At 49.6% G+C, this 23,709-nt stretch overlaps 1 protein-coding gene across 1 annotated transcript in view; it reads right to left on the reverse strand.

The window, feature by feature from the left end:
* Nucleotides 1–23,709, reverse strand: part of LOC102104375 (uncharacterized) — a 268,555-nt gene that overhangs the window by 210,596 nt on the left and 34,250 nt on the right. The window contains 1 exon segment of the mRNA XM_088063819.1: nt 11,031–11,299. Within this exon segment, the coding sequence (XP_087919945.1) occupies nt 11,031–11,299 (269 nt within the window).

A 23,709-nucleotide genomic window follows, 5' to 3' on the forward strand; every position in this document is an offset into this window, starting at 1 on the left:
TATCCCCCCCCCAGAATCCAACCCAGGGATCCCCCAGGGTATCTGGGCTGAGCTCCCTGTCCCAGGGCACCTGTGGGATGGAGGATGATGATGGGGTGAGGGGCTGTTACCGCTGAAGATGAATAGATCACACGGACACAGGTCGAGGTGTGGTGAAAAGAAGAGCAGAGTTTATTTTCCTCCCAGGATTTACAGGTTTTTGACCACAGCCAGGGATTGGATGGTCAGGATAACACTTTCTCACTGCACTGGCCATGAGAGATGCCCATCACAAGATGTGTAACAGAAAGAATGTACACATATCTATGTTTACAGTTACTGTCCTGGGAAAGTCCTTAGAAAACCATGTCAGCAAGCTCAGAAGCTGAGTTTTCAGGGCGACAAGGGGCTGTGAATTCAGGGAGCGCTTGACCTCGTGGCTCCTTCTCCTTTCCCAGATACTCCTTTGTCCCTCCTCTTCCTCCCTCTCCTCCCCTTCCATCCTTCCTCCTCCTCCCTAACTCCACCTCCTTTTCCTACTTCCATCCCTTCTCTCTCTCCTTCATCCCTGATCTTCCATCCCTCCTCCTCCTCCCGCAGGAGCAGTGACACCCTCGGTGCCCCGTTCCTGAACCCCTCACAGCCCACGGCAGGAGCGGGAATGGAGCCGGGACAGGTGGGGATGGGCAGCGCGGGGCTCTCAGCTGCTCCCACCCACTGGGGACGGGGGGAACCCAGCCTGGGGAAAAGGAGAGGGAAACTGGGAAAATTGGGGGCTGCAGATCCAACCTGGGGCTGGCTGGGGACCCTGGCTGGGGACTGCCAGCCCTTGGGGCTCCTCTGGGGAGATGCGGGAGGGGGGAACACAGAGAGGGCTGGGGGATCCCAGGAGTGGCAGCACTGGCAGGGACTGGTTTGTACTGGGGTAACTGGAACCTTACTGGAGCAACTGGGAATGACTGGGAATGAGCACAAGCATGCTGAGGGCATTTGGGATATACTGGGAATGACTGTGACCATACTGGGGAAATTGAAATCACGCTGGGAACAACAGGAACTGTGCTGGGGACAACTGGGAGCGAGTGGGAGTGACTGGACCTACACTGGGGGCAACTGGGACCATGCTGGGAGGGGCTGGGATCATCCAGAGAGGGACTGCGACTATACTGGGGGCAACTGGGTACAACAGGAATCAGACTGGGAGGAACAGGGAGCAACTGGAACCATGCTAAGGGCACCTGGCATCCTACTGGGATCACAGTGGGAGCAGCTGGGCCATGCTGGGCAAGACTGGGACCACACTGGCAACAACTGGGACTGCACTCAGGGTGACTGGGAGGACCTGGAGCAACTGGGATCAGGCTGGAAGCACCTGAGGAGTGACTAGGAGCAACTGGGATAGACTGGGAGAGACTGAAACCACAGTGCAGGTAAATGGGAGCAACTGGAACCACACTGGATAATCCTGGGAGCAGCTGTGCCCATGCTGGGGTCATACTGGGATCCTAGTAGAACTAGCTGGGATCATACTGGGAGTGACTGCAAAGGTGCTGACTGGGACTGGAAACGTGCTGGAGGTGACTGGGAGCAACTGGGACAACCCTGGGAGTGACAGGGAGTCACTCTGGCAATGACTGGAATCACACTGGGAGTATCTGGGAGGGACTGGAACCATACTGGGGGTGACTGGTACAACAGCCCATACTGGGAGTGACTGAGATTGTAGTGGGAGTGACTGGGATCATCCTGGAAGTGACTGCAACCATACTGGGAGTGACTATGGCTCCTACAGGGATAGTACTGGGAACCACTGGGATTACAGTGGGAGCAAATGGTACCTGACTGGGGGTTACTGGGAGCTATTGGGCCCATGCTGGGAGGAAAATGTGGACACATTGGGAGCAACTGGGAGGTACTGGCACCATGCTGAGGGGACTGAGACCACAGCTGAGATCATAGTGGGAGAAACTGGAAGCCACTGGGAAAGACTGGGATCATTCTGAGGTAACTAAAACCTTACAGGGGCAACTGGGATATACTGGGAAGGTCTGTAATCATAGTGGGGTGAATGGATCCACACTGGGAAGAGCTGGGAGCACCCTGGGGGCATCTGGGAGTGAGTGGGAGCATGCTGAGATGGACTGGGACTATTCTAGGAACAACTGGGATCATACTGGTAGGAACTGGGACCAACTGGAACTATTCTGGCAGCAACTGGGATCATACTGGGATCACAGTGGGAGCAGCTGGGTCCCTGCTGGCTGAGACTGGGATCCCACTGAGGGTGACTGGAATCATACTGGGATTGACTGGGAATGGCTGTGAGCAACTGGGATCATGCTGAAAGCAACTGGGAGGAGCTGGGAATGACTGGGAGCATGCTGGGGCTGACTGGGATATACTGGGAGAGACAGGGAGTCCCAGGGATCACACTGGAGGCTACTGGGGTCATACTGGCACTGACAGGGAGCAACTGGGGGCCACTGGCCTCATACTGGGAGTGACTGGGATTAGAATGTAAGTGACTGGGATCAGACTGGGAGTTACTGGGATGATACTGGGAGTGTGAAGGAAACTGGAAAACTGGGAAAAAAATGGAAAAAAACCCAGGATAAATTCAAGGAAAATGGAAGGGAAAATTCAGGGAAAAATTTTGAAAAATATCAGGGTGAAATTCAAAAACATCTGGGAAAAATCAGGAAAAAATTGGGAAAAATGTGGGAAAAACAGGAAAATTTGACAAAAAATTGGGGAAAACCAGGAAAAATTTGGGGGAAAAAAGAGAAAACTCAAGGAAAAAATGTGAAAAAATTGGGGAAAAAATCAGGAAAAAATATAAAAAGAAGGAAAAATCATGAAAAACCAGGGAAAATTGGAAAGAATATTGGGGAAATCAGGAAAAAACTGGGAAAGAACTTGGAAAAATTGGGGGAAATCCAGAAAAGAAAGAGGAATAAAATCTGGAAAGCAATAGGGAAAAACCCAGGAAAAATCAGGTAAAAATTAGGGAAATTTGAGAAAAAATTGGGAAAAAGCTAGAAAAAAATTGGGAAAGGAAGAGAGAAGAATCAGGAAAAAATGGGAAATACGTGAAAAAATTGTGAAAAATTGTGAGAAACCAGGGAAAATATCAGGAAAAGAAAGCTGAAAAGACCTTCGGAAAAATCAGGAAAAATCAGGAAAAAGTTGGGAAAAATATTGGAAAAATGAAGAAAAAACCAGAAATATTTGAGAAAAAAATGGCAAAAATTAGGGAAAATAATTTGGAAAAAATCAGAGAAAAAATGTGGAAAAAAAACAAAATCAAGGGGGAAATCAGGGAAACAAACAGGAAAAGGATAAAAAAATCTGGAAAAATCAGAAAAAAATAATGAAAAAAATCAGGAAATAATTGGGAAAATCAGAAAGATTAGGGAAAGGAAAAGGGAAAAATCAGGAAAAGAAAATGGGATTAAAACAGGAAAAAGCACAAAAATCAAGGAAAAGTTTAAGAAAAAAAATGGGAAAAAATTGAAAAAAAAATCAGAAAAAATAAAAAATCATGAAAAAAAATCATAAAAAAAATCATGAAAAAAGTCAATAAAAATCAGGAAATAATGTGGAAAATCTGGAAAAATATTGAGCAAATATTGGGTAAAACTGAGAAAAGAGAGGGAAGAAACCTGGAAAAAATCAGGAAAAATCAGTAAAAAAATTAGGAAATACAGGGAAAAATCAGGGACAAATTGTGAAAAAAAATGGGAAATAACCAGGTAGAAATTGCAATAAGAAGAGGGAAAAATCAGGAAAAAGTGGGGGAAAATCAAGAAAAAAATTTAGGAAAAAAATTGGGAATAAACAGGGAAAAATCAGGAAAAGAAAGAGGAAGAAGACTGGGAAAAAATTGGGAAAAATCAAGGAAAAAATAAAAAAAACATGAGGACAAGAAAGCGGGGAAAAAACTTTGGAAAACTGGAAAAAAAATTGGGAAAAAACTAGGAAATATCAAGGAAACAAACAGGAAAAAATCAGGAAAAATTAGGAAAAAAAGGAAAATATTTGGACAAATCACAGGGAAAAATCAGGAAAAAAAATTTGAAAAATATGTGAAAAAAATTGTGAAAAATTAGGAAAAAAATAAGAAAAAGGGAATAAAAGCTGGAAAAAATCAGGGAAAAAAATCAGAAAAAAAAGATGAAAAAAACTGGGGGAAAATGAGGAAAAAAATGGGAAAAAAACGGGGGAAAAAATGGGAAAAAATGGGAAAAACTAGAAAAATTATGGAAAAATTTTGAGAAGAAGTTGGGGAAAAGACAAAAAAATTTTGGGAAAAGAAGAGGGAAAACCCAGGAAAAACAAAAAAATCAGGAAAAAATGGGGGAAAAACTGGGAAAAATTCAGGGAAAAATGAGGGAAATATCAGGAAAATTAATAAAAAAAAAAAAAGAGAAAAAAAAATTGGGGAAAATAATGGGGAAAATCAGGAAAAAAACAGGATGAAATCCCCCTATCCCATTTTTCCATGGAATTTTGGGAATTGCCTACCTGGGAGGTTGTAGAAGAATTTCCAGACCTGGGAATCCAGGGAGTGGGGAAAGGTGGAATTGCAGATGAGCTGGTCAAGATTTTTGAGAAGGTAGATGGCCTGGTCCTATTCCAGCTTCCAGAATGTTTGGATGAATCCCACTCCTCCTTCCGGCTAGAAATCATGGAAAAATCATGGGAAAGCTGTGATACAAATTCATGGAGTTTTGCCCCCAAAGCACCCTTTTTTCCTGCCAAAATTTCTATATTTCCCCCCCAAAATATTATTTTTTTAGAGTAATTAAATGGGGAAGATTAGGGGGAAAGAGGGAAAAATAGGATGGAAATGGAGGAAAAATGGGGGAAAAAGTTGGGGAAAACTAGAAAAAAATGGGGGAAAAGAGAGAAAAATGGGAGGAAAAATTGGGAAAAAATGGAGGAAAACAAAGTGAAAACGGTAAAAAAAAAAAAGAGGAAAAATGGGATAAAAATAGGGTAAAATGGGATGGAAATGGGGAAAAAAATGGGAAAAATGGGAGAAAAAATACACAAAAATAAGGATAAAATTGTGGAAAAATGAGATAAAACTGGGATAAAAACAGAGAAAAAAATGGGGGAAACTGGGAGAAAAATGCGGGGAAAATGGGGAATAAAAATGGTAAAAATAAAGCAAAAAATGGGAGAAAAATGGAATAAAAATGGGGAAAAAATAGGAGCTGAGAACATGGGGAAAAAAATAAAAATGGAGCAAAAACAGGGTAAAATGGGGAAATGGATAAAAACAGATTAAAAATGGGAAAAAATTTGGAAAACATGACGGGAAATCTGAGTAAAAATGGAGGAAAAATTAGAAAAAAATCAGAAAAAATTGGGAAAAATTTGAGAAAAAATAAGATAAAAAAGAGGAAAATGCAGGAAAAAATTAGAAAAAATGGGGAAAAATGATATGCAAAGAAGATAAAAATAAGGAAAAATGGAGTAAAAATGGGAAAAAAATGGGATAAAAATAAGGAAAATTTGGGATTAAAATGGATAAAAATGTGGGAAAATTGGATAAAATTGCTGGAAAAATGGATAAAAATGTGGGAAAATGGGGATAACATTTGGGGAAAATGGAGACAAATTGTACCCTAATAGGGAATGACTGGGAGTGATTTGGTTCATCCTGCGGTGCCGAGGAAACTGGAGCCACACGCGGGGAGCAACTGGGCTCATGCTGGGAGCAGCCACTGCCGGCACCGGGAGCCCCGAACCCCTTTCCCGGCCGTGCCGGACCCGCACCCCCCCGGCCCCGCCGGGCCCCTGCCGCCACCGCCACCGGGACCCCCCAAAAACACCTCCCGGGGACCCCCAATGTCCCCCCGAGGGGCATCTGCGGCTCGGCTCTGGAGCCCTGCCATCCCCAAACATCCCCCCCAAAAACCCCAAACCCAGGGACCCCCGGGGTATTTGGGGCGAGCTCCCCCTCCCCGGGCACCTGCGAGATGGGGGGCGATGGTCCCGAAGGAGCTGCAGATCCAGAGAGCGGGGAGCGCACGTGGAGCCTCCTCTGCCTGCTCCAGCTCTTCCTCCTCCTGCTCCTCCTCTTCCTCCTTCTCTGCCCCTCCTCTTCCTCCTCCTCTGTCCCTCCTCTGTCCCTGTGCGTGGTTCGGAGCCCTCGGGTGAGCGGGGCCGGGCCGGGACACGATGGGAAAGGGCTGGGTCCCCCGCAAACCGAGCTGGGAGCAGAGGAGGTTTGGGGGAACAATGGGAACGGGGCGGGACAGGGGAACAGGGGGAGGTGGGAGCACTGAGGGTCCCCCAGTTCACCCCAGGACCCCCAAGCCCCGTCCCAGCCCCCCCAGTTCCCCCCGCAGCCCCGGCTGAGGGGGGCTCAGCCCAGGAGCCGCCCCCGAGTGCAGGAACGGGAGAGTTCCCGGCTCGGGGAGGCCCCAGCAGAGGAGGGGATCTTGTCCCTCTTCCAGGGCCTTTCAGGGTCTTCAGGCCCCTCTGAAGAGGAGTTTTTCGCTTTTTCAGGTTTTTCTGGGGGATCCCACCACTACAGGGGTGGTTTTTTCCCCCCCATTTTAGGGTGTTTGTGCGGCCACAGCCCCACAAGCCCCTTTTGAGGGGGGGGCATCATGACGGCTTTAAGTGACATTTTTAGGGGTGCCCCCACCCCAAGCCCCTGTAGGGGATGTTTTGTCCCCCAGGGTGGATTTTGGGGGTTCTCTCTACCATGGCCGCTTTAAGGGCCCCCGGTGTTGTCGGGTCCCACTGTAACTCCTCTTAAAAGGGCAACACCACTCCCGTTGGTTCCGGCAGTGGAGCCCCGGGAGGGGTTGGGGGTCCCGGGAGGGTTTGGGGGTACCTGGGTGATGCCAATGAAGGCGATGGGGTCCCCATGCTGGGTATAAACCTTCGTGAGGGGTTCCTGGGGATTTTCAGAAGTTCTGGGTGTATTTGGGGCCACAGTGGTTTTTGGGGGGTTCCCAAGGGGGTTTACAGGGGTCCCGATGAGGGAATTTGGGCGATCCCGGGGGTGGAATTGGGGGTCCCAAGGCTGTTTTGGGGAACCTGCTGGTGATGGAGATGGGGACCCCATGCCAGGTATGAACCTTCTCAATGTCTGTGTGGGGTTTTGCAGTTTTGAAGAGTTTTTGGAGCATCCAGGGCTGTGTTTGGGATCCCGGGGAGGTTGGGGTGTCCTGGGGGGTTTGGGGGTTCTCGGCAGGTTTGGGGGTACCTGGGCAATGCGGGTGGCAGTGCTGGGGACCCCGTGCCGGGTTTGAACCTTCTCACTGTGCACAGGCAGTGTCAGCGTGTTCAGGGAGATCCTGGGGGGCCCGGGGAGTCACCCCAAATCCCAGGGACCCCAAATGCTGAGGGACCCCCGAACTGCCCTCACCGCTGGATCTGCTGCAGGCAGGGGGGCACCAGCACTCGGCCCCCACCCTCCACCATCACAGGGGGGCTGTGGAAGAAATCTGGGGGTGCACGGACAGGTTGGGTGGGACCCCTAAAGTCCTGGGGGAGGGGACATGGGGGAACTTCCAGGGATTCCTGTTATGAGGGGATGAGGGGGAACCCAGGATGAGTCTGGGGGGACTGGGTGGGTCATGGAGGGACCCCCAGGAGTCTTGTGGGGGGTGGGAATGGCAAAAAACAGGGCAATCCCCAGGATGGGGTTGGGGGGGAACCGGATTGGAGCTCCCATGGCAGTGGGATGGGAAGATCTGCCCATGGAATTCCATGGGAATGGCATGGCAGTGAGATCCATCTACAGAATTCCCATGGGAATGGGACAGCAGTGGAATCCATCCATGGAGGTCCCATGGGAATGGGATATCTGAGATCCATCCATGAAATTTCTGTGGGAATTCCCACATTCCCAGATTTTGCCCTCCCAAATCCCACATTCCCATTCCCATATTCCCATGGGAATTCTGCCCTCCCCACCTTTACACTCCAGTGCCTCCCGCCCATATCTGACATATTTCCGGAGACATTCCCTGCAGCTGTGAGCCAGGGAATTTGTGAATCCCTCAGCCTGGATCTCAGGGATCCCCATGGCAGTGCCACAGTTGCCATCGCAGCCCCACAGATCCCCCAGCCCCGGCTCCCCCTGCTCAGCCCCGCTCTGGCTGTGCCGCTGCTGCAGCATCTGCAGCTCCCCGCTGGCCCCGTGCCGGTGCCACTCCTTGTGCCACCTCTGGCTATCCCAATATCCCAGCCCTGGCTATCCCAATATCCCAGCTCTGGCTATCCCAATATCCCAGCCCTGGCTATCCCAATATCCCAGCCCTGGCTATCCCAATATCCCAGCCCTGGCTATCCCAATATCCCAGCTCTGGCTATCCCAATATCGCAGCCCTGGCTATCCCAATATCCCAGCCCTGGCTATCCCAATATCCCAGCCCTGGCTATCCCAAGATCCCAGCCCTGGCTATCCCAATATCCCAGCTCTGGCTATCCCAATATCCCAGCTCTGGCTATCCCAATATCCCGGCTCTGCCTATCCCAATATCCCAGCCCTGGCTTATCCCAATATCCCGGCTCTGCCTATCCCAATATCCCAGCCCTGGCTATCCCAAGATCCCGGCTCGGCTCCGCCCGGCCCTGCTCACTGCGGTGGCGCTGGAAGGGGATCCCAGCCAGGGACCCCATGGACATGGACTGCGGGAAGCCCGGGTCGGGCTCCGACAGCACCGCGTGCAGGGAACGCAGGGAGAGGAGAACTGGGGGGACATTTGGAGATTTGGGATCGGGGGGGTCACGGCTGAAGGAAAGGGGGAACGGGGAGAGCCGGGAAGGGCATTTGGGGATGCCAGGACTGACAGGAGGGGAGGCTAGGGCTGGCTAGATGTGGCATGGCTGGAGTTCAGGGCGTTCCTGTATCCAGGAAAGGGAGCTCCAAGGGTCCCCGCTGTCCCCATTGCCAGGACAGGGCAGGGAAAGCCGGGATGGCTGGGAATAGGGGTCCCAGGTGTCCTGAGTGCTGAGGAAAGGAGGGGCTGGCTGCTGGGAGAGGCAGGAATAGGGGTCCAGGGGGTAAATGGGTCAAGGAGAAGGGGGCTCTGGGGGCTGCGAGAGGCGGGATGGCCGGGAAAGGGGTGCAGGCATTCCTGGTGCCGGATAAGGGGGTGCAGGGTGGGACCCACGGCCGGGAATGGGGGTTCGGTGGGATGACGGCGCCCAGGAATGGGGGTTTAGGGGCTCCTCGGCGCTCCGGAATGGGCGATCAAAGAGTCCTGGGGCCGGGGGTCCCCCTCACCTCTCGCCGCCCCCCGGGAGTGCCCCCGGCCCCAGCGCTGGAGCCATCGCGCTGCTCCGCTGCGGCCCCGCCCACAGCCCCGGCCCCGCCCCCAGAGCCGGCTCTGGCCGTTGGCGCCGCTCTTTGCTGCCCACCAATGTCATACATGGCACTATGATGTCATACAGCCATGCCATGATGTCACAGCCTTCTCTGTGATGTCACACAGTCCCCTGTGTGATGCCTTAGCTGCACAGTGACATCACACAACAAACTCGGAGCTGTCACACAGCCCCTTTCTGACATCACAGCTGCTCTGGGGCTCCAGGACACAGCCACAGAGGTGCTGCTGTGACACAGCCCCCTCTGGCACATCCCCCAGCCCCTGCCAGTGCTGAGCCCCTGGGAGCTCTGTCTGGGCCTGCTCGTGTCCCTGAGCTGCCCTGGCAGGGCCCCAGCCCTGCTGGGCTGTGCTCAGGAGCTGCTCCTGGCCAGAGCTGTCTCCCTGCTGTGGTCTGTTCCCATGGCAACATCTGCCCCATTGTTATGGTCTGTTTCCATGGCAACCATAACCAGCCCCCTGGTGCTATGCTGTTTCCATGACAGCCATCACAGCCCCTGTTGCTATGGTCAGTCCCTTGGCAGCTCCATGGAGACCCCATGCCAGGGGTGGTTGCCATGGACACCAGCTCAGGCCTGGAGCCAGAGCCTGTTGCCATGGCAATCATTTGCAGTCCCATCCCCAGGCTCATGGGATCGCAGAGCCACAGAATTGGCTGAGTTGGGAGGGACCCATGGGGATCCTCCAGTCCAACTGCTGGCCCTGCACAGGACACCCCAACAATCCCAGCCTGGGCCTGGCAGCGCTGGCCAAACGCTGCTGGAGCTCAGACAGCCCTGGAGCTGGGAGCCTTCCCTGGGGAGCCTGTTCAGTGCCCCAGCAGCCTCGGGGGAAAAACCTTTTCCTCACATCCAGCCTAAACCTGCCCTCCTCAGCTCCAGCCGCTCCCTCCACTCCTGTCCCTGGGCACCAGAGGGAAGAGGTTCCTGCAGCCCCCAGCCAGGGACCCGCTCCCAAGGTTGCTGCCATGGCAAGCAGGCCTGGCACCAGCTGGGATGCTCGGTTTCCACAGGCTGGGCTTCAGGAATGGGATTCCCCAATTTCCTGCTCCCGCTAAAACTGCACCACCGCTCTCTTCCCTCCCATCTGCCATGGAAAGCACAGAAGGCAAAGATCCCATGCTGGGATAAGAACAATTTATTGAGAACAGCAACGGGATAAGGATAATAAGGAACAAACAGACACAGAAATACATTTCGTAACAGAATAGATAAGAAAAACTATAACAGGGAAAAATAAACCACCACAGACTGACTCTTCCTGGCCACGTATCTCCTGCCAAGAAAGGACTCTTCTCCTCTGGTGACAGAGAGGGAGTCCTTTTCCTGCCCTTGGCAATGACCTGAGATGGGATTGAATATAATGACAAGGCCATGGCCATACCCTCACGTTCTTCGATCCCAAATCATGGCATTGCCACAGGCAGGAAGAGGTACAGGTGTCTTCCCACCATGGATCAGAAGGAACGTGGATCACCAGGTGTCTTGCCAACATGGGTCCTTCAAGGGGGGATGAAGCTGGAGCAGTGCACAAAGCTCTTCCTGCAGATGGGGCAATTGCAGAGCTTCCCTTACTGGTGCCTCTGTTGGTGTCGGGTCATGGTAGAGCTCCGGCTGAAGCACTTCCCACACTGGGGACACTCATGGGGTCCCCCCAGGGTGGATGCGCTGGTGGATGATGAGGTGGGAGTTTTGCTTGAAGCCCTCCCCACAGTCAGGGCAGCGGAAGAGCCTCTCATCCGTGTGAATTCGCTGGTGCAGGACGAGATTGGAGCTGGTCTGAAACCTCTTCCCACACTCACCACACTTGTAGGGCCTCTCCCCAGTGTGGATCATCTGGTGGATGCTGAGGTGGAAGCTGAAGCTAAAGCCCTTCCCACATTGCCCACACTCGTAGGCCCATTCCCCAGTGTGGATCATCTGGTGGCTGATCAGGGTTTTCCTCTGGCTGAAGCTCTTCCCACACTCCAAGCACTTGTAGGGCTTCTCCCCAGCCTGAAGCTGCTCATGCACCACCAGCTCAGAGCCCCGGCTGGATCTCCGGCCGCCTTCCCGGCACAGGGTGGGTCTTTCCTCCTCAGAGCACCCTGGGATGGGTTTGGAGCCCCTCCTCCTGCGGGATCTCCTGGGATTTTGCTCCCCGTGGGATTCCTGCACCCTGCAGCTGCTCAAAACAGCCTCTTCCACAAGGTTCTGCCATGGGGATTTGTCCTCCCTGGTCTCCATCCTCAGCTCCTTGTCTGGGGGAGGAAGGACAAGGAGAGGATGGGATTTGCCTCCGTGCCAGAGGGAAGGGGAAGGAGATTCCCCCAGTGCGTCCCTGGCAGGACGGCGTCGGCAGCGGGGTTGTCTTGCAGCCAGGGGCCATGCTGGGCTGGGAGATGGAGCAGGAGAGAGGGGGAAAGGGGCACTGACTTCCTCCTCACCTGCCTGGGTGTCCTGGGGCATCTTCCTCACAGCCTGCTTCTCCATCTGGCCAAAGTTTAGGAATGAGAAATCCTGGTTTGAGGAAAATACAATTCATGAACACATTGGGTTTGGGGTTTCTTTCTCTCAAAAGCCATCTCAAGAAGTCACCAGGCATCTGGTGCCCATATAAACCACCAAAACAGCAAGACTCAGTCTCCAAAAATACACAAATGGCCAAGATTCAGCAAAAACACCCAAGCATGAATTTCCCCACTCTGGTCTCTTCACTGTGGGGTCCTGGAAGCCCCCCCTGTCTGGATTGCTGCGGGTCAAGTTTGTATTGCTGTTCCCCCTCTCTGTCTGCTGGGGCTCCTGGCAAGCCAGGAGGTTCCCCTTGTCTGGCCTCACCACTTTGGCATCCCAGGAGTCCTGCGTGGTGAGCACTGTCTGGGCTCCCTGTTTCAGGCTCCTGGGGTATCCCTGGGCCCCCTTGTCCATGCTCCCAACATCTGCAGGCTTCGGGAGCACCCCCAGCTCTGGCATTGCCCGTTTCTGCTGCCCCCATTGCCGCTTTCCCTGCCAGCCCTGCTGGTCCCGGGCGATCCCCACACGGCTCTGGGCTGACAATGCAGCCCCTGAGGCAGGCAGAGCAAGCCCCAGCACGGGGGGGGGGGGGGGGGGGGGGGGCCTGCATGCTCCGCTCCCTCGGCAGCCGCGCCCAGCCCCAGGCACAGAGCTCCGGCAGCCCCCATTGCCACACCCTCCCCAGAGACCCCCGGGGACCCCTGCAGCCGGGGCTGCCTCTGAGCCAGGCCCTGGTTCTTCTACCCTTTATCTCCATATCATCAACTTATTATCAAAATTAATATATATATATATATTTTAACTTTACAACACATACATTATATACAGACAAGGGCATTTATTCATGATCTTCACTTAACTATCAGATCTCCCTGAGGTACACATTGTGTTGTTTTATCTTTCTGCATTATCTACTATGTGCAACTTGGTTCTTGAGCAAAAACAACTTTATGAATGGGTTTGTCTGTACTCGAAGTAGAATTGATTTAAACGGTTTTTTAAAATAAACTTCTGAGATGTACTGCTGGGACTTTGTTTCTGTTTACTATATGCAGGGGCTCGGATTGGGCTGGGCCTGCTCGCTTGGTGGAACTTCAGGTATTAACTATTTAGGTGGCTTTTGCTAGATGCTGCTTTTAATTTTTGAAAGATCTCTCACTCAACGCTTTTAAGGTAGTCTTTAACAGTTTATTGTACTTCTCTACTTTTTCTGCAGTAGGTGCATGGTAGGGGATATGGTACACTTACTTAATGCCATGTTCTCTAGCTCAGCTGTTTATAAGGTTATTCTTGAAATGAGTCTCATTGTCTGACTCAATTCTCTCAGGGGTGCCATGCTTCTAAAGGACCTGCTTTTTAAGTCTCAGGATGGTGTTACGAGTTGTAGCATGAGGCACAGGGTAGGTTTCTAACTATCTAGTGGTGGCTTCTACTATTGTGAGCACGTACCGCTTGCCTTGGCGGGTTTGGGGCAGTGTGATGTAGTTAATCTGCCAGGCTTCTTCATACTTATATTTGGACTACTGCTCACTGTACCATAGCGGCTTTAACCGCTTGGCCTGCTTGATCGTGGCACACGTCTCCCAATCACGGATAACCTGGGAAATACTGTTCATGGTTAGATCCACCCCTCGGTCTCGTGCCCACTTATAGGTGGCATCTCTACTCTGATGGCCTGAGGCATTATGGGCTCATCGAGCTAGGAACAACTCTTCTTTGTGTTGCTAATCTAAGTCTATCTTTGATACTTCTATCTTTGCAGCTTGATTCACTTGCTCATTGTTTCGGTGCTTTTTATTAGCTTTACTCTTGGGGACATGGGCATTTACATGACGGACTTTCACAGACAGTTTCCTTACTTTGGTGGCGATGTCTTTTTACTCATCAGCAGCTTAGATTGGCTTTCTTCTGCGTTGCCAGTCGGCTCTTTTCTATCTTTCTAGCTATCTTTACAGAGCATTGGCTACCATCTATGAATTAGTGTAGAGATAGAGTTTTGGCTACTTTTCTTTTTCAGCAATGTCTAGGGTTAGTTAAACAGCTTTGAGTTCAGCAAGTGGGCTTGATCTACTTTTTTTTCAGTGGCTTTTGTGACTTGTCATGTGGGGCTCTATACGGCTGCTTTCTACTTCTGGTTCATTTTTACGATGCGACAGGAATTATCAGTAAACAGAGCATAGCGTGTTTCTTCTGCTGGCAGTTGGTTGTATAGTGGAGCTTTTTCAGCTCGTGTTACTTGTTCTTGCTTTTCTTTATCAATGAGACTAAAGTTTTCACTTTCTGGCTAGTTTGTAATTATCTCTAAAATTTCAGGGCGATATGGGTTTTTTATACGGGTGCACTGCGTGATGAGGGCGATCCACTTGCTCCATGGAGCGTCGGTGGCGTGGTGGGTAGAGGGAATTTTTGCTTTGAACATCCACTCCAGCACTGGCAGTCGGGGTGCCAGGAGGAGTTGTGTTTCTGTGCCAATCACTTTTGAGGCGGTTTGAATTCTTTCATAGGCAGCTAAGATTTTTTTCTTTGTGGGAGTGTAGCTGGCTTCGGACCTTCTGTAGCTTTGGCTCTAGAATCTCAGTGGTTGGTCTCGAGTTTCTCTAGGCACTTTCTGCCAAAGGCTCCAGGACAGACCGTGGCTCCCGGCTGCAGAGTAGAGCACGTTCTTCATGTCTGGTATTGTGACATAACACGTAAAAACTGTATTTGTCTTAGTTTAGGGCAAATTAGGAAGGAAAACTCCAAATGGGGATTTCCCCAGGGAAATGCCCCTCCCCACCAACTGGTCCGGGAAAAGAAAAAAAATTCCTTGGAGAGAAGTGGAAAAAGCTGTTTATTTAACAGAAATTGAGTAATATTAAATAATAAAACCTCTTGCTGTTCGATGGGATGGCAAATCTAGGAGGAAAAAAGTCCTTTTCATGTAGTGTAGCTCGTCTCGCTCAGGTTCTTATCAGTCCCTCCGGCGCTGGAGATTGCTGAGGCCCAGGCCCTGGTGGGCCACAGGCGTGAGCTCTCGGGGTTTGGCTGGGTGTTCAGTCCAGAGCAGGCTTGCACAGATCTAAGAAAATTGGGAAAAAAACCAAACAAAGGTCCAGGGAACTCCTCTGCCTCAGCTAGCTAGAACTGAAAGCCAGAGAGAAGCTCTGTCCCGCTGTCTGTCTGTGCTGCAGACACCAGTCTCGCCAGTGATATGTGGGGGAGTGATGTTTTTCCTTAACACAAACTGCGCGCTTCTTCTTCTCCCTCTCTTGCTCTCAAAGCCAATCTTAAAGGTGCAGAACTTAATATATAACATAAACCAGACGATTGGGGATACCAGTATCATAAAGTCACCCCAGGACACAGCGCTTGTCCCGCTCTCCCTCAGCCTCTGCCCGGCCCGGCCCAGCCCCCCGAGCCCCGCCAGGCCCCGCACGGCCACGGCCGGCCCGGGCTGCTCCCCTCGGAGCCCGCTGTGGACACGGCGCCGGCCCGGCCACACGGACCCGCCTGTGCCGGGGACCCACAGGCCGCCCAGCGCTGCCCGGGCCTCGGCCCCCAGCACAGAGCTCTGCCCGGGGGGGTCCCGGCCCGAGGCGGCGGCTCCGGGCCGGGCCGCCCGCCCCCGCCCCCCACAGCCCGCCCGGGGCCGCCCCGCCCGGGCTGGGGCTGCGCCAGCACTCCCCGCACCCGCGGGGCTGCAAACCCCTGGGCACAGCTCACAAAAAAACATTCCCCCAGCCCCACAAAACACCAAAATACCAATCGGCCATCACCCCCCCACAAAAAACAATCCAAACCCCAAACCCACAAACCGACCGCTTCCAGCCTCTCCTCCTGCGCCTTCCCAGGGATCCCAAGCCCGCGGGAATGCCCCCGGAGCGGGACAGAAAGCTGCTCCGGCCGAGGCACTTTGAACACCCTGGGCTCTCCTCTGGGGGCCCTGCAACACCCGCCAGTGGAACCTCGCCGTGCAAAGGAACGATTTTGGTGCTCCCTGGGGAGGCCAGAACTGAAACTTTGTTCCTTTTGCCTCGGGCCAGAGACCCCCAGGCTGTTTTCTGCACACACTTCCAGCCCCCAGCGCTTGCTGCAGCCGCTCCCTGCAAATGTCCCACTGCCAGGGCCCTGTCCTTGCTGTCACCCGCTGTGGCTGGCCATGAACAGAACTCCTGCACTTGCATTTCCAGCTGCTGTGCAACCAGAGCTGAGGGATCTGCAGCTGCCTGAATGCAAAACCTGGCAGAGGAGCTACTCTCGAGGGGGAAATCTCCCCTTCCTGAGCCAGCCTGTGGCAATGCTGCCATTCTCTGCTGCTGCTGCTGCTGCTGGGGCACTCGGGGCTCTGGCCGAGCAGGAAAGGTGACCCTGAGCCAGGAGCTTTCCTTGGCTGCAGCAAAGCCTCGGTGCACAAAGACCTTCCCGGTGCTGTGCTTGTTTGTTTTTTTAAATTAACTCCCCCTGTGAGCTGTGGGCAGAGCTCTGTAACTGTGTGACACTTGTCTGTGGCACTGTGGGGGTGGCCAAGGGGACCTTCCCCGAGCTGTCTGCAGAGGAATCCACAGCAGCCCAGGCTGGGGGTGCTCAGTGGCCGCTCAGTTCCGCTGACTGGACGCGACTCTGGACGCTTCCCTTGGAGCATCTCCAGGGAGGGAACGCTGGGGCTGCTGTCCCGGCTGTGGTGTCACTGCCAGGGGAACGCTGGGGCTGTTCCGGCTGTGGTGTCACTGCCAGGGGAACGCCGGGGCTGCTGTCCTGGCTGTGGTGTCACTGCCAGGGGAATGCTGGGGCTTCCCCGCTCCTGCCCCACCCCATCAGCTGTGCCAGCGCCTCCAGGGGACACAAAGGCTGAGCCAAAGGGTGAGAGTTGCACAAGGGGCTGAGCTGGGATCTGGGACCCATTGGGATCATGGAGTCCAGTCCCCGGCCCTGCACAGACACCCCAACAATCGCAGCCTGTGCATCCCTGGCAGCGCTGGCCAAAAGCTCCTGGAGCTGCGGCAGCCTCGGGGCCGTGCCCATTCCCTGGGGAGCCTGGGCAGTGCCCCAGCCCCCTGTGGGGGAAGAAGCTTTTGCTGATCTCCAGCCCAGCCCTGCCCTGGCCCAGCTCCAGCCGTTCCCTCGGCTCCTGTCTCTGCTCACCTGGGCAGAGATCAGAGCTTGCCCAGAGAAGCTGTGGCTGTCCCTGGATCCCTGGAAGTGTCCAAGGCCAGGTTGGAAGGGGCTTGGAGTAGCCTGGGATAGTGGAAGGTGTCCCTGCCCATGGCAGTTGATGGAATGATAAGGTTCACTTAAGGTTTAAAGTCTCTTCCAAGCCAAGGCATTCTGTGATTCTGTGATTTTGGGAGAGATGCTGAAGCTCTGGCTCAGCTTTATCTCAGCAAATGTCTGGACCCAGCAGCAGCCATGGCTGGTGTTATGAACTCACTCAAGAGAGTGATATGGTAAAAATTTTATTAATTACAGCAAGCAAGCAATAAGCAAAAATCAGCACTGGGCGGCAGGGGAGTCTCTACTCCTTCGGCTGCCGCACGTCCAATTTCCGTGTCTTCCCTTTTAAGTGGTCCGACTTCCGGGTTACGTGTCCTTTCTCGGGTGTCTCTGCGCATGTGCCTCCGGTCACTGGTGGTCGCTTTTTGCCTTCTGGTGGTCGTAGGATGAAGATCAGGAGTCTTCCTCTTTTGACCTTTCCTCACTGTTCTCCTTTTAAGGCTTATCTGAGTGGCTTAACTTTCTGGAATTCAAGAGAGCTTGCAAGGCTGTTCTCATAATTATACAGATGTCAGCAGCAGCCTTCAACCTCATCCCTATTACACAGAGCATAGTTTTGCAAAGCATCGTATCTTACATGTTTAGGCGAACAAAAGGGTCTCTATTTATTACAATTCCCCCCTTTTTCTATTGCTTACTTTTGTTCGTTAAATCTTTGTAGTTCTCTTTTACTTAACTCTAAATAATCTTCTGTCTCTTCCCCATTTAAGGCTTCATATTTAGCTCGTATTAGCATAAGGTGAGCTGCTTCTAACCTGCTTCTCACAATGCTAATGATTTTGTTAAAAATACAAGGTCCAAACATAAGTCTTAAGATTAGTAAAATTAGCGGTCTTGCTATAGTAGATATTAGAGTTGTTAACCAGGGAGAATAGTTAAACCAAGATTCGTACCAGCTTTGTTGCATTTTTTTGCTCTCTTTTTCTCTTTTCTAGTCCTTCTCGTAATTTAGCTATGGTTTCTCTTACTACTCCACTTTTATTTACATATACACAACATTCTTCTCTAAGTGCTGCACATAGGCCTCCTTGCTGTAAAAATAATAGATTTAATCCCCTTCTGTTTTGTAAGGCTACTTCAGCCAACGAGTCTAGGGAGTCTGTGAGGGCTTTTATAGATTTATCAATTCTTCTTAAATCTTCATCTACTGAAATTCTAAGCTCTCTGAATCTCTGATGTTGATTCATTAAGGATGCTACACCTGTTCTTAATCCAGCCCCTCCTATACCTAGCAATACGGCTACTGTTAGTGCCGTGAGGGGTTCTCGTTTCACCAACTTTGAATTTTGGTATTGTGTATACATATATTCTTCAGAATGGTAATTAATCCGGGGAACTATTATAACCTGTATGCAAAATTCGTAGGTTTCATTAAAGGCTGTTATAAAAACACATGGGGTTATTCTTAAAATGTTACAAACCCATTTAGTATTAGGTGCTGGAATTAGCCACTGAGCTGGCTTACTAGGGTCATTAATCTGTAGTTTTGTTTGACATAAGTGAATTTTATCTGGGGGCACATTTCCCACACATTTTCCTTTTCTAGTAACTCGAGATAATGTTATTCTTGGGGTGTCTTCTCTTCTTGATTTCCATGAGCAGGCGGCAGGATTAGTGCCGTTTGCTCTTTTTGGTTCTGCTATGGAGCCTATGGCCTCATAAAAGGGTGGGTTAATGTTATAGCATAACCAACATTCTCTAGTTAAATTTGGGTGTGTGTCATTTAACACTTTAAAGGTAGCTTGCAAAATTTTCCAAAGAGCCTTGTTTCCATATTCTTGGGATGTCCCTATCGTGATTGTTATTTGGGTGCTATTTTCTAGTTTTTCTGAATGGTTATTTTGATTCCTTACGTTGGGGTCTACGGCTCCCCATACCACTGGATTCGGTCCAACAAATCCCGAATCATGGGGAACTACTTCTTTCTTTATAAGAATGTGCACTCCCCAATCCCTTCCAGGTTCTCACACCCTGAGACCCCAGGTTCGTCCTAATAACCACTCAGGGTCTTGGGATTGTGTTATATTGATGTAGTGAAATTTGCAAGTCTTAACATATGTTACTGCCCCTGAGGGACTTATCCAGGGCTTTATGCATCCGTGTGGACCCCTTTCAACCTTTAGATACTTACCTGGGTTCTGTACCTTTCACCCCATGGAAATTGTCTCACAGCCCCAATATTTACAATAAAATTTGCCAGGGTAATTACAATATCCTCTGCCTGGATTAGAAGCTGGGCACATATATAGTACCTTATACCCAGGCGGTTTATAACTAGTACCCTTCCACTCAATGAGAGAGTCTAGTGTAACTTGAAAGCTAGGGGCTTCAGAGGTGATCTGTGATTGGATAACGACCTGGTCTTCCCATCGGATTAAGGACCAATTGAAGGGCTCGTGAGTCTTACTTGTACTAATATTAAATGTGCTAATTAAGATTATAACTGTTACTGACTTCTTTAATGAGCATTGGTTTCCCCTACTATAATAGAGGCTTTTCTTTTGTGAGGTGTCAATTTGGATTCCCCAGAAATTACTTCACTGGGTTGTCTCATTCTCACTCTTGTGGCATTTCCAGAACCATGATCTTTTGGTCCCATGTATATTAGAATGCTTCCCTCCACGTTTTTGTTTACTCCTCTGCCTCCCTCGTTGACCCGGTTGCCTCGGGACACGGGGTGTATCATCTTCTCGACAGCAAGAGTATTCTTCAGGAGGGGAATTATTTCCTCTTTTATTAATTCTTTGTATGTATTTTTCCCAACTTTTATGCTTTATTAAAGGGGTATAACACCCTAATTTCTGGAGCCACCGTCTGCACAACCCAGCTACTATATTTGCTACAAAAGGCGTAGGTTTGTTTGGATGATAACAATAATACAAGGGATTGACTCCTTTTGAGTAGATGGCTCACCACTTCTCTGATCCCTTTTCAAATTCTCCTGCTTGTATTCTAGTTACTAGAGCCCAATCAGTGAGATCCCTTGGGCATTGTAGCAAGAGCTGCACACGCCTCTTGGTGGGTAGCCTCTATGACAGTGGGTCCACCAGAGTTCTTCACATATTATACATTTAAAACAGACAAAAGGGTAACAATTTTGGCATAACGTACAGCCTATTTTAACACCTCTATTATATATTTCTTCACCACTAGATGGAGGTATCTTATATTCTATATAAAAGCCTTTATGGAATTTATTATTCATAAGTTTCTAAGCAAATTAATAGTTTTGGAATGTTATTTTGTTCAGGATATCTTAAGTCTCAAGTCCCAGCCGGGCTCCCCACTTCTCAGTTATTAGATTTTGGTGGTTTCACAGGTCCTTTTATTCGACTCGCATGTGTCCAGCCTTTTTTCCGCTGTTCGAACTGCAGAGTCAGTTGTTAGTAAGACTTGATACGGCCCCTCCCACTTCGGTGTTAGGGGATTTTCTTTCCAACTTCTTATCAGCACCCACTCTCCGGGTTGTACCTGGTGTAATATAAAATCTAATGGTGGTTTTTGAGCTAGCATCCCTTTTTCTCACAATGCTTTTTTAAACTTCATTAATTTTATCAAATACTCATTGATGTATTGATCACTCACATTTGGATGTGTTTGAACTTCTTCTATATTATAGGGCATACCGTATAGCATCTCAAAAGGGGAAATTCCCAAATCTGCCCTTGGCTGGGTTCGAATATTCAGAAGGGCCAGTGGAATACACTTGACCAATGATAGTTTTGTTTCTATTACTAGCTTAGTATGTTGCTTCTTTATTTCTCCATTCATCTTTTCCACCTTTCTACTTTCCCTGAACTTTGAGGGTGCCAAGGGGTGTGTTGTTCCTACTTTATTCTTAATGCTTCTGGTATTAACAAAAAAATTCCTCAACTCAATTTTTGACTCTGATTCTATCATCACATTTTTAATAACCCTCACTTCAAAGGGTTCCCCCTTTGCCCCTACTACCATAGTAGTTTCTTTGGATATACTACATCCTTTAGGTAAAAACTGAATTGTTGATCTCTCAGCTCCAGTATCTACCAAGAATGTTATTTCTTGGTGCTGGGGACCTGCTTTTAACTTTATCAAGGGCTCTTTCTGATGTTCTCGGGTCCCCATAATAAAGAGCCCCTGACCCCCCCCTAATCTTCTTTAAACATCTTTTCATCCTGGATTCTTACCCTACATTCTTTCTTAAAGTGTCCTTTCTTTCCACAGTCCCACATCTGGCACGTCTAAATCCTCCTCCTCGGGGTTCGGAGGGGGAGGGACCCGTGGAGGAGGTGGTGGTACAAATGGAGGGGGAATTATCAAAGTATTTTCTTTCCGAGGTTTCTTTTTCTTTCTCTTCCCCTCCTCCGAATTCTCTGTCAGCTTAAATATAAAAACCTCGGGATTTACTACCCAGATCTCTGCATAAGCACTTTCCTCTGAACTAAAGGGGATCTTTTTGTTTACTCAGGAATTTAACTTTTGTCTAACCCAATCTTCGGTTGATCTAAATATAGGCCAAAATACCTTCTTTGAAATTTCCTTTCCTCTCCATATTTCTACACAATAATGAATCATTTTCACCTTATCTTTATTTTCTGTTCCCAGGAAATACTGCCAATTTTCTAACATATGACCTAACGGACTATCTCTAGGTACCGGTGGGAGTTTAATAGATACAGGGGGCTTGCTTTTCCCCTGCCCCATTCTTCCAGAGTGCCTTCCAAATCACACAGTCTCTTTCGCTTCCCCTTGTTTGTGGCCCACGCCCTCGCGGGCTAATGGGAGACGCACTAATTAAGGGTCCGCTCTCACTTGGGGAATCTGGCTGCCAGTTCCCCTCTCACACACACACCACGTCGCCGCACTCCGGGATCCCGACCCCGACCGAACGGTTCCCCGTTATACTCACGCATCCCACGTCCCGCGTCTTCGTCCGGACTCTGTGCACAGATTTTAAGGGGTCGACCGGTCTCCCTTTTGCTTATTGCTTTAATTTTAGGTTCGTCGGTGCACCCGAGGCAGAACCCGGCCCCCCCCCGGGCCGCTAAATAATAGCGGGGCGCCCCCCCGGTAATGCCGAGAATCTGTCCTACAGATTGCATCCGAGTCACGGGCACCAAATTGTTATGAACGCACTCAAGAGAGTGATATGGTAAAAATTTTATTAATTATAGCAAGCAAGCAATAAGCAAAAATCAGCGCTGGGCGGCAGGGGAGTCTCTACTCCTTCGGCTGCCGCACGTCCAATTTCCGTGTCTTCCCTTTTAAGTGGTCCGACTTCCGAGTTACGTGTCCTTTCTCGGGTGTCTCTGCGCATGTGCCTCCGGTCACTGGTGGTCGCTTTTTGCCTTCTGGTGGTCGTAGGATGAAGATCAGGAGTCTTCCTCTTTTGACCTTTCCTCACTGTTCTCCTTTTAAGGCTTATCTGAGTGGCTTAACTTTCTGGAATTCAAGAGAGCTTGCAAGGCTGTTCTTATAATTATACAGATGTCAGCAGCAGCCTTCAACCTCATCCCTATTACACAAAGCATAGTTTTGCAAAGCATCGTATCTTACATGTTTAGGCGAACAAAAGGGTCTCTATTTATTACAGCTGGGATCATCTCCTCCTCCCTCTCGCTGTGGCTGTAACTCACCCAAGGGCAGTGTCATAAATGAAATTGAAATTTGGACAACTAGGTCTATTGAGTTAACAGCTGTGTAATAACAAGAAAAAAAATCATACCATTTAGTGAATTGAATGCAAGAATGCAATTTAATAAAAGAATACAATTTAGTGGATTTAATAGCAATTTGATATAGAAGGAATACAATTTAGTAAAAGAGTACAATTTAGTGAATATATTCATATATATATATACATATATATATATATGTATGAATATATATATGAATATAGCTTGCCAGTAGTTATGATTAAAGCAAAAGCAAAACTGACTGGGGTATGGAGAGGGCTTCTCAACCTCCTTACATATGAAATAAAGCAATTCAAACTAAACTTATATACTGTATACTTATTCATTCATGTTTCCAGTAAGTCTCATCTTATTTCTGATTCTTTACTTTTACATCACTATACTTCATGGTGCATGCTTCACTTGTTGCTAAGGGGTCTTCAGTCTTCTTTCGGTGGTCTTTTGACGAAGGCTTACACTCATCCTCATTGTCCTCTGGATAACCTTACATGCTGTGTGTGCGTCCTAAGCATAGTGTTATGTAAGTGAGCATTGTGCTCCACTAATTATTCTTATATTTTATAATTTTCAGGCCCTATGCCTAAAGTCGTTCCAACTTTATCCATCTCAAGGTTGATTTTGTCTTAGGACATTTCTTATCTCAAAACTACATCCTCTATCTTAATTTTAACATGTAACATCTGTAGAGGGGTACATCTGCCTTGTAACACCAATTCCCTTGATTGCTTCTAATAATAACTTTCCAAATAGTTACAATTTAGTTCATTTCCATTTATTACAGGAGGGTGTGAAAACAGGAGCATTGTTTGGTGTGGCCTCCTCTCTGCCTTTCACACCTTTCAGTGCTTTGACCCAGCCAAGAGCTTTCTCCAAGAGTGCAATGAAGCAGCTGTTCCTGCTCCCAGGTCTGGCTCTTCCCAGTCTCTGCCCCTGCCTGGTTTTGTCCCTCTTGCTGTG

The sequence above is a fragment of the Pseudopodoces humilis genome, chromosome 18, assembly GCF_049639895.1.
Source record: "Pseudopodoces humilis isolate 2021_Gansu_Grassland_sample_001 chromosome 18, ASM4963989v1, whole genome shotgun sequence".
NCBI classification, from domain to species: Eukaryota; Metazoa; Chordata; class Aves; order Passeriformes; family Paridae; genus Pseudopodoces; species Pseudopodoces humilis.